This window comes from Sphaeramia orbicularis, chromosome 18 (assembly GCF_902148855.1).
Source record: "Sphaeramia orbicularis chromosome 18, fSphaOr1.1, whole genome shotgun sequence".
NCBI lineage: Eukaryota > Metazoa > Chordata > Actinopteri > Kurtiformes > Apogonidae > Sphaeramia > Sphaeramia orbicularis.
The window spans coordinates 22,000,533-22,012,705 of NC_043974.1; the positions used below are offsets into that span (position 1 = coordinate 22,000,533).

General features: G+C 35.3%; 1 protein-coding gene across 1 annotated transcript in view; it reads right to left on the bottom strand.

Moving 5' to 3' along the window:
- The window catches only part of chrnb1 (cholinergic receptor, nicotinic, beta 1 (muscle)), a 67,590-nt gene that overhangs the window by 17,866 nt on the left and 37,551 nt on the right, over positions 1–12,173 (bottom strand). The window contains exons 8-9 of the mRNA XM_030161698.1: positions 8,232–8,455; positions 1,110–1,282 (exon numbers count right to left, since the gene is read on the bottom strand). Coding sequence (XP_030017558.1) covers positions 1,110–1,282; positions 8,232–8,455 — 397 coding nt within the window. The remainder of the gene's footprint in view (positions 1–1,109; positions 1,283–8,231; positions 8,456–12,173) is intronic.

Here is a 12,173-nt window from a genome sequence, read left to right on the forward strand (position 1 = left end):
TACAGTTTAGCTTTTCATGGTCATCAGATATGACCCATTTGGACATTCAGAGGCTCTGTAGTAAACGTGGAAACACCATCATCTTCTACAACATTGACTCACCAGTAAAACCAATGGAGTTGGATCAATGACAGTGAATGGAGATGCTTAGCTAACGTTCAATTAATGATATATTTTGTTTAAAAAGTCCCTTTTTCTTCAGTTTTCTCTGTTTCTGATATAATAAACACAACTTTAATCGGCGCTTTAATGAACATCTACATCAGTATTTTTCAAGCTTGGGGTCGGGACCCCACATGGGGTCACCTGGAATTCAAATGGGGTCACCTGAAAAGTCTAGTAATTGTTAAAAGAAAAAAAAAATTACGAATAAATATATATGGTGAATTGACAGAGACAATCCCAATCCATTAAAGACATGGCAAACTGTGAAGCTGAAACTGAAGCACTGTGGTACTATTTATCTTTCAAATGTTCACTGTGGTCGGTTTCAGATGCTGCAGCTCTTTCATAATTCATAGTCTGAGTTCTTGTTTGTTCAGTATTAATTGTCAGCCTTGTAAATCCAAGCTGGACTGACTGTACATTGTACATATCCTGACCAAGGAAAATCAAATTCTCACTTTGTGCAGTAATCTACACCTGGCTTTTCTGTCTCCGTCCATAAAAATATACATTATATAGACTAAATGTCGTCTAAAATTAACGTTTATTTGCAACATAGTATAGCAAACTATTACATAATCAAAAACAAATTAATTTTAGCAAAAAAATGTTTTTGTTTTGAATGTCTGGGGTCACCAGAAATTGGAGATGCTAAAATGGGGTCATGAGTAAAAAAGGTTGTGAACCACTGATCTACATGATCAGTGAATTAAATATAGGAAAATACATGATTTACACTGAAAAAGTAAAAAAAAAAAAAATTAAATAAAAAAAAATTGCATGTGTATAACCTTGAGCTACCTTTTAGGTTGACAATTTAACATCTGTCCAGGTATTCCAGATGAAAAACAACCATTGCGGCATTTACATCTGCACATGAATTAATGTACAGCATTCTTGTTAAATAAACCAATAAAAAAAAACACCAACAATTCTGGTCTCACCTGTTAGGTTTGGGGAACAGGATGGACAGGTCAGGTTTCCGAATGAAGTACTCATCAGCTGCTTTACTGATGGCAATTTTCTGCTCCCGGCGGGGCAGGGTCTCCAGGGACAGCGGGGTCTCCACTTTGGGCCGCAGCATGCACAGGTATGGAGGCAGCATGTGGATGAATATCTGCGTGGACAGGATAGGGGTAAAGAGCAGCCTTTTACTTCCTCCTTTAGATAATCATGTCAGACCATATTCGCAAACAGAAGGTTTTAACCGTTTTTCCACTTTCACGTTGATGTCTGTGGACCTCCAAAATTCATCATCCTGATATTAAAAATCCATTTGTTTGGATTCTTGTTTCATGATTTATGATGCAGCTGAAATGTGCTCGCCCTGCATTCGCCAATTAAGGCTGAAAAATGAGTGAAAATGTTGAATTAAGCAGTGAGATAACCTTTGAGAACAGTTGCTGCTGAATGATGTGGGCGGGGTAACTGAATATGTAATGCTTTCCGTTTCTTCAACGTCGACTCTCAAGGTGGCCTTGGGCATGAGAAGTCTGGATGTTTCTGTCCAACGTCTCCACAAAAGGACTAAGAGAGGTAGTCGTCAGCATTTAACCCTTGAGTGGTGTTCGTATTTTTGTTCTTCAACCAGCATTTGTGGGTTTTTAATTCAATATAATCAAACAATTTTATGTTAAAATACTCAACAGATGTTTACTTCATCCCAATTACAAGCAACATAAAAAGCATATATCAGCTAAAATTTACTTAGGGGATCAAATGAGTGGCCATTTTTGTCAAAAAAAAAAAAAAAAAAAGTTGTAAGAAATGCATAGAACTGTGTTGAAATAATGCTAATACATTTGTGCACAGGCTACTGATATTATTTTTATATTTATATTTATTTTATATTATTATTTTCTTTTCAATCACTTTTTAAAACACATTTTTATAGACTTGCTTTTATGTGATGTCTGTCCCCTTTTTAACCTTAATTTTTAATTTTAATTTTTAAATTTGATCCTGTTTGATTATTAACTTGTTCATACATCTCTCTAATTGTGTTGCTTCTGTTTTAGTGTTTTTACTTGCTTCATGTATCCTGCTGTTGTGCCCTCTGTCAAAGCACTTTGTAAACTTTGTTTTTGAAGGTGCTATACAAATAAAGTTATTATTATTATTATTATTATTATTATTATTATTATTATTATTATTATTTGACAGTGGAAGCTATATTTTCAGAAATATTGGATTTTGAATAGCACGTGTATGTGAAAACTTTTGCTGGTGGACGGACATGACATTACCCATGATGATCTGGTCAGTACCAGTACTTTATTAGTAATAAACTTATATACTTTTTGCCAAAAGTCTCATTTTTCAATTAAAAGATTTTGCGCTGGTAAGAAGTGGTTTTTCGGGCGTAGCGCAAATGGTATATCACGCAAAACTGCAATGGAAAGACCTTTTTTCGCAACTAGAGTCAGGTGAATTAAAAAACCAGATGTTGACATACGTTACAACAAGCGAAGAAGAAACATGTCACGGTATGTGTGGACACACCAGGAAACCCAATCATTTTTTAATTTAATTGATTGATTGATTGATGTATTTATTTCAAACATCAATGTCAAACAGAAGAAAATAAATAAACAAAACACTTAAACATTAGACATATAATACATATTCAAAAAGGAGTGAGAAGAAGTACAACTTATAAACTCCCACCCCTTCTCCTTATATAATTAATAACAATAATAACCTTCCTAGTCTAATCATATCTATACACTATGCCATAATACGACTGATACTTACTAGTAAATAATTTGGTTTTCGGCTTTATATTATTATGAACACACATAATTTGATTTACAATTTAGTACGAGATAGAGGGGTAATATATAATAATAATGAATATATCTGTAAATCAACACCATATTTACGTTCGTTGCCATGTTTATGGGATGACTTCTCGTGTCATCTTGCGAAAATAAATAAACAAATCATCGCATTTGTGATTTAATGGAAAAAAACGACATTACACACTTCTGTTTTTTGACATTTAGTAAATATCAGCAAAGTTTTGCATAGATGTCCAATGGAAAAGTGACTACTGTCTTATAATGTGTGTGGAAATGACCAAAAATAGTCACTTGCCTGATAAAGGGTTAACTTAAAGCTGCTTTAATCAGACAAATACGCTTGAATTCGAGACAAAACAGCAAATCAATAGGACAAATGTAAATCCTGATCAATATGAGAAATGATATTTGCCTCTTCTTCCCGTAGAATTAAATACTCTGATGTTTCTCTTGTCAGATGGGTGTTAATAAAAGCCCACTGGCAGAAAATAGAACAGAATAATAGAATTTTAGACTTTAACGTGAGGTGAAAAGGCCTGACTTGTGCCGTTACTTGTTCACCATAACTCCGAAGCACACACCATCGTGTCCATGTTTATCTTTGACCTCCTCTGACCTTTCTCCCCTGTTTCACCGCCTGTTGTGAACACCTGTTAGATTTCCTGTGAACTGACTGAGTCACTGCATAATAGAAGCCAAGAGTTTATTTCAGTGTTGTTTTTTTTAAATGTTATGACTACCCTGAATTTCCCTGAAATATTTTTTCTGGTTGATGCAGAATGTTCCAAAGTGGTATCATCTGTTATCGACTGTAGAGATATGACTGACAACAAGATATTTACTTATTTGTCTGATATATTTAATAGGAAAATGTCTCTTTACAAGCAGTGATATTGATAAGTTTAACACATATACACTGAGGTTACACTGCAGGTTCATACCAAGGTTATAATAGTTTTGGATTTGTCATTATAGTTTAGTTTTGACTTTTTTTCTCTAATTCAGTTAGTTTTAATAAGTTTTTAGAGCAGGTTTGCTAGTTTTATTAGTTTACTTTTTTTTTTTATCTTCGAAAAGGAACAGCAGAGGTTATGTTTTCATTAGGGTTTGTCTGTTGGTTTGTCAGTTTGTTTGTATGTTAGCATGATAACAAAAAAAAAACAAAAAAAAAACACCACTGTTAGACCAGACCAACCCAAATAAAAGTACAACCTCACAAAATGTTGCAAGTTCTCCATTATGCAATGAGTGGGTATGATTTTATTCTCCTAAATGATGATATTTTCCCCCACCTGTTTGTATTCTCAATATATTTCGACTTTAACCTCATGAAAGTATGACATTATTTTCATTAAATAATGAGTCTGTTTTTTAAAAAACTTGGACTTTATTCTCATTATATTATGACTTTATTCTCAAAATACTACAACTTTATTCTGGTAGTGACAAGTATTTTTATTACCTCCACCGAGTGTAACAGTGGTGGTTATGTTTTCATTGGGGTTTGTCTGTTTGTTTGTCAATGTGTTTGTCTGTTAGCAAGATAACAAGATAACAAGCAAGAAGGATTTGGATGAAATTTTCAGGAAATGTTGATACGGGCACAAGGAACAAAAAACGATTTTGGTGGTGATCGGGGGAGGACTGATCTGCCTTGGCGGAGGTATGTGCTCTCCAAGAGCTTTTCTAGCTTCTAAATGCTTAGTTTCAGTATTAGTTTTTTCATATTTTTTATCTTCCTCGCTGTCGTATTTAAACAAATCCCAGACAGGACTCTGCTGTTTTCTCCCAACTTTAGTCTCCATGTTACCAGGAAGAGTGGGGATGAGAAACTGACTCTAAACAATAAGTGACAGACCATGAAGTGCTGTACGGTACCACCAGCTAAAATTCCTTGAGCAAAATAAATTGATTTTATATCAGTTCAACACTGACAAAGACAAAAATGAAGGTAGTTTTATCCATAATTTTTATACGTTTTAGTTTTGTAAGCACACAATACAGTTTCAGTTAGTTATCGTTTTTTTATTTTAATTATAAGTTTTATTTATTTCAGTTAACGAAAATGTTTTTTCAATTCTAGTTTTCATCATTTCGTTAGTTTTCGTTAACAATAATCTTTGTTCACACAGACTCTAAATCAGTGTTTATCAACCTAGGGGTCGCCTGGAATTCAAATGGGGTTGCCTGAAAATTCTAGTAATTGATAAAAATTTAAAAAAAACAACAACAACTTACTAATAAAAAAAATCTATGGTGAGTTGGCAGAGACAATCCCAATCCATAAAAGACATGACAAATTCTGAAGCTGAAACTGAAGCACTGTGGTACTGTTTATCTTTCAAATGTTCATTGTGGTCAGTTTCAGATGCTGCAGCTCTTTCATAATTCATAGTTGGAGTTCTTGTTTGTTCAGTATTAATTGTCAGCCTTGTAAATCCAAGCTGGACTGACTGTACATATCCTGACCAAGGAAAATAAAATTCTCACTTTGTGCAGTAATCTACACCTGGATTTTCTGCCTCCGTCCATAATAATATACATTACATAGACTAAATGTCGTCTAAAATTAACATTTATTTGCAAACATTAAAGCAAACTATTACATGATCAAAAACAATTTAATTTTAGCAAAAAAAAAAAAAAGAAACGTCTCAGTTTTGAATGTCTGGGGTCACCAGAAAATTGTCATGTTAAAATGGGGTCACACGTCAAAAAAACGCTGGGAACCACTGGTCTAAATCATATTTAAAAATCTGTTAAAAAAATATATAAAAAACAATATTTTGAAAATAAATTCAACATAGTTTCTAGTTACAAGAAGCAACTTCCACTTCTGTTGGGCCAGACAATCCCAAATGAAAGTAGAACCTCACAAAATGTTCCAAGTTCCAAGTTCCAAGTTATGCGACTTGATTCTTGTACATTATTATTAGATATTTTTCTTAAAATATTACAACTTTAACCTCATAGAAGTACGACATTATTTTCGTGAAGTGAGTTTTTTTAAACTTTGACTTTATTGTCATTATATTATGACTTTATTCTCATAGTGACAAGCGTTTTTATTTCCTTATACGCCCTAATACGCTGTCGTAGATGCGAGAGCTGGGGGTACTTAGCTAAAAAAAAAACTATTTCAGGGGGTACTCCGCTGCAAAAAGTTTGAGCACCACTGGTATAATTAATGTTGCTGCTGCTGAAATTCATTACATGGTATTGTGGAGATATTTTGTGAAATAAAGGTCACATAGACAGAGACGGAGAAAGAAAACATGTATTTATAAAAAGTATTTGTGTCAGTGTGGACAGGGCATTAAGCACAACACATACAGGGTGGGGAAGCAAAATTTATAATATTTTGAGGCAGGGATTGAAAGACAGTGTATGACCAATTGGTTTATTATTGGTATATTATTATTTACCACAAGAAAATGTACATAATAGAAAATGTTTTTATTCTATGTGTCCTCCTTCTTTCTCAATAACTGCCTTCACACACTTCCTGAAACTTGCGCAAGTGTTCCTCAAATATTCGGGTGACAACTTCTCCCATTCTTCTTTAATAGTATCTTCCAGACTTTCTCCTAATAGTTTTGCTCATAGTCATTCTCTTCTTTACATTATAAACAGTCTTTATGGACACTCCAACTATTTTTGAAATCTCCTTTGGTGTGACGAGTGCATTCAGCAAATCACACACTCTTTGACGTTTGCTTTCCTGATTACTCATATGGGCAAAAGTTTATGAAAAGGTATGGATAATAGTGTTAGGTATGATTATGACATCAATATATGTTTGGTTTCAAAACAATTGACGTAGTGCCTGCTGAGAAAAAACAACTAAATGTTCATTGTAAATTTTGCTTCCCCACCCTGTATTTTTATTTTTATTTAAGGGTCAAAACACAGTAATGTCCCGTCAGAGAGTGAACTTTAATGGATTGCCATTCCAACATTTATTTCAATATAAAGAAGCTCCTTGTTTTGGATAATCCCTTATGGACCAACTAAAGCCAAAATGAATTTAAAAGTAAAAATGTGGGTCATTTAGCAACACTAATCTGTCCCATTGTCTCTAAAATGTCCCGTCAGAGAGATTTCGAATACTGTTTTGACCCTTAAGTTAATTTGACATTTTGAGCCCATCACTGTTCCAAGCACTTCAGGTGTATTAAAAGCATGCACATCACCTGTATACAAGCCTTGCTAAGGTGAATGTTTCCTGGAAGTGGAGAACCAAGTGTAGCAGTGCTGTTCAGGTCTGTAATTAGCTTCACATAATGTACATGGAGGGCAACAGCAGCTGATGGAGGTTAATGGTATAACACGACGTGCAGGGATGTTGAGGGCTGGGAGGGTTTAATACAAAGGTCTGCCTCCAACAGAATTAGAATTATCTGTACCGCCGAGTTAACACTGAATCCATATAATTAATAATTTGATTAATTATTCTAAGGCCAGTGTTTACTACAGTGATGGAATTGGCTCTTGCTTACCCACAAAATAGGTACGCTTCAACTTTAATTAATTTAGACGAAGAATTCATTCTCGCCCCCCGATTTCATTACATGCACATTGTAATAATTTGCATGAACAAGTTTATTAACAAAGTAATGTGCACATAAAGCTCTTGGAGCTGCAGTTTTAAAGTCATTTCACTCATTTACTGTAATGTGTTGTTAATGTGTGGATCATCTACAACTTAACTACAGTGATTGGAGTTTTATTTCATTACTAATCAGTTTTAATTAGCTTTATTCATTTAATCTACATAGAATTACTGGAATGGACCCTTTAAATTTACCTTCAAGTTAAACACACATTGCGTATGATGAGTAGATACTATACGACAGTACCTATAGTAACCTACTGAGCATAGATTGTAGTTTATTATGTGTAATGTTTGGTTTTCAGACTCTTTTGGACTCTAATTAGTTCCTGCACTTGGAGATTTACTAAAGTCAAAGGGAACTGATGAAGGATGCATGAGTGTGTGTGCATGTGAATAGATATATAAGTATAAAAGAGTAAGGAAAAGGGAGATAAATATATATTAATACTATTTTATGGAGAGGGTGGGATTAAATAAATTGCACTTCTTCCCACCCCTTTTCATGTATTTAAATGAAACTATTGTGCTGTTGTTCTGTCTAAGATTGTCTTGATAGTTGATTTTTGTATTATTTATGTTTTGATTGTTTATATATACTGTTAAATTTCATCGCATGTTTGGAATAAATCACTAAATCCAATCAAACTGACCTTGCGGACCCATATGGGCATCATGTGGGTGTTGGGGGAGCGGTGGTGCAGGTTGAGGACAACCACACTGAGGATGACGGAGAATGTGACCAGGATCATGGTGAACATGATGTAGTTCACGATAATAGGGACGCCCAATGAGGTCTCAGGGATCTTATCGGCCAGCAGCAACAGGAACACAGTGAGGGTGAGCAGAACATTAATGGACAGACCCATCTTCTCTCCTGTGGGGGGGGGGGGGGGGGGGGGGGAATAAAGAAATAATAATAGCACAGGTCTACAATTTTTTTTAGAAATGATCTGCTTCAGAGATTAAATGTGCTAAATGTTAAGTATTTTAATAAGATTCACTGTAAAACAAAGACAAAAGTGTAGGTTTGTTGATGTTTTCAAGGTATATGATAAAGCATTATCACAAATATATACTTAGCACCATTAAAAACGCACAGGTCAGAATAATATGTATATTTGGAGATATATTAAATTAATTGGTTTGGGGTTACCTTCATATTAAAGAGGGATGCATTGGTCATAAGAGAATGAATTGTGGACAAATTGTGATCAACTTTACACGTTTATTCAGTCATTGAATACAGGTACTCAGAAATTGAAAGTGTCATCATTCAATATGGGGTGTGTCCACCTCTGGATTCCAAACAAGCAGTGCAGCGACGACGCATGGAACTAATGCCGCGTTTCCACCAGGTGGTACCGGCTTGACTCAACTCAACTCTGACTTTTTCCATTTCCATTACAAAAAAGGACCTGAAATTTGGTACCCGGTACAAGTTTTTTGGTATCACCAAAGACTGGGAACAGATACTAAAATGTGACATGTAAAAACTGCAGACCACTGACTGGTGACCTGCCGTTTTACAAAAAACAGATGCGGAAGTTGACAGTAAATATAGCGGTAGGTTAATCCACATGATGACAGCCCGAAAAGCACACCATGGTTTGTCAAGGAGGTCCAGATGTACAAATTAAGCATGAGCTTGACGAGACAACGCGCAACGAGCAAGTTTATCAGCAACTGTCTGAGCAGATGGCACTGAAGTAACGCGCCACATCACTATGACGTCCAGGTACTGTAAAGTCGGTAGTATCCAGTAACGGAAACGGTCTCCAGGAATAGTACCTGGTACCCGAGTCGAGTCGAGTTGAGCTGGTTTCATGTAGTGGAAACGCGGCATAAGTCTCATGATCCTGTCCTGAGGGATCTGATCACTCAGACGACTGATTGTACTGCAATGACAGCGCAGACGGCGAATGACTTCACCACAGCTCAAACCTGCTCGTAACATGCCAACGGTACGTTCTCTTTGTTGTGTCATAAGTTGTGGCATTTTGAGCTGTCAAAAACATTTGGAAGTTTTCTTTGCTGCCTTTACATCGGCTGTTGACCACACCTAAAGTTACCAGTCAATGTGACTCTGTACAGGAGATTCAACTCAATGTCTGACATTAAGGGATTAGTCCAAACGCCGACGTTGCGCACGTCGGGAATGAAAAAAATACAGCCGTTAACTGTGTTACTCATCTCGTGAGCAACATATACAAAATAGGCACCTGAGCAAATCGTACTCAGGAAATTACACCACATGTTTGGACCGTGCGTTTTTAATGGCATTAAGTATATATTTGTTCATGTACATTTATACTATACATTTATAAATGTTCCTTGAGATAGAACCTGTAAAGTGAAAGTATTGTCATGTACAGACAGTGTTTTGAAGTAGATCTGGTAGCTCTGACACAAATATTCCTTTTTGTAAAACCCATTTTCTTGTTAAGTCTCGAATTTCACATTTTGACCAAAGTCTGTATCTAGAAAACTTCAGCCAACCAGCATTTTTGACTTAATTTTTCCTTTATCAGTGACTCACATGTGGTCAAATGTCACTACTTTTATTCTGGAAGCACTTTACTTGTAGACCAGTATAATTCGATTAATATCATCCATCTAATAAAAGATATCCACTAAAGACACTTCTATGGCAAATTTGTTCAGCACAAAAAGGCAGCCAGGCTACCATTCTGCTGTTATGATGCTAGACAAGACACACACACAAAAAAAGGGAAGAATAAAAAAGACTTCTATGGAATTTCTACTTTGTTTTCATATAGGGTTCATTATTTGGGCTGGAGTATTCAAGCTTGTTACTTTAGGTATGTGTTCCTTATAGACACAAGGTTTGTTGCTGCTTGCACCGAGTGAGATCTGCTATTTTGGCAGCAGCTGAACCGTGTAATTCACCAGTAATGACTTTGATGGAAAAATTCATCTCCCATTCTAAGTAAGAGAATAGGAGCCAATAGAGTCAATAGAGCCAAAGTCCCCTGGTGCATTCAGCGGACACTTACAAACTGTGTTTACCTCACATTGGGGAGGGTCTGTAGACAGTGAAGCATTGATTTGCATTAGGGCACTGGCATGCACTTGCATCGGGTATCACCGTGGCGATGCCTCTGCTAACCATATCACAGTTAAAAGAGATAACACCATTTGTTTTGATTTAGTCAATCCACAGCCACTGATTCTAAAAGAGATCCTATAGATTAGCACTGAAACAGGAGGGGCACGAACGTACGACTGCAGATTATACAGTAGCACAGACCTTGATGAGCTCCAGATCCAAACAAACACACAGACCACCTACTCTTTACATGTAGCTTAAAAGATTAACAGTTTCACAGTTCGCACATTATAGCAGATTGTGCCTACGTGGATTAAAACACAAGAGGAAAACTGTGAATGAGGGAAATTAGCATAAATCATCTCTTTGTACTTTGCAATATAATGCTGTTATACCAGTGTTTTTCAACCTTGGGGTCGGGACCCCATGTGGGGTCGCCTGGAATTCAAATGGGGTCACCTTAAATTTCTAGTAATTTCTAAAAACAAAACAAAACCAAAAAAAATTACTAATAAAAAATAAATGGTGAGTTGACAATCACGATCCATAAAAGACATGACAAACTGTGAAGCTGAAACTGAAGCACTGTGGTACTGTTTATCTTTCAAATGTTCATTGTGGTCGGTTTCAGATGCTGCAGCTCTTTCATAACACTGGTCAACAACAAATTTATTGTTTAGGTTTTTTGAGCTGATTTAGGATCATTTTGGTGTTCTGAATCCGAAAATCACATTAATTTTGCTCAATCAGGTCAACTTTCTGAACTATGCTACATATTGGCTTTTTAACATTTTTGCTTACATTTATGGGCATTTTCACATCATATGATAGAAAATTCTTTCATATTTCTTGCAATCAACGAGTTCTGAAGATTTTACTTTTGCCAATTTATGATTAATGGTTTTTTTTATATTACAGGTGAATGAAATGGCTTCGACTAGACAATCTTGCAAAAATAAGCCTGACGTATTCTGCTACATCTGTGATGAATACACCATTGTACCTAACAGGAATCCTGTTAGAAAATTATTTTTTTTCTCTTAAAACCTATTTTGGGTGAGAACTATATAAAAAATCAACTGATAAAGTTACAAAAATGTAATCAATTTTGTGAGAAGGTCAAATTTTTCAAAACCAAATTAGCAAAAAAAACCTGACCTGATTGAGAAAAACAGATGTCATTTTTGGATTTAGCGGTGCAACATGGTCCTAATTCAGTTGAAAAAACCTAGACAACTTGCAAAAAACATTTTTTTGTAACCCAGTGTAATTCATACTTTGACTTATTGTTTGTTCAGTATTAATTGTCAGCCTTGTAAATCCAAGCTGGACTGACTGTACATATCCTGACCAAGGAAAATCAAATTTGTGCCGTAATCTATACCTGGTTTTATTGCCTCTGTATAATAATAATAATAATAATAATAATAATAATAATAATAATAATAGTCTAAATGTTGTCTAAAATTAACACTTATTTGGAACATAGTATAGCAAACTATTACATGATCAAAAGCAAAGCAAA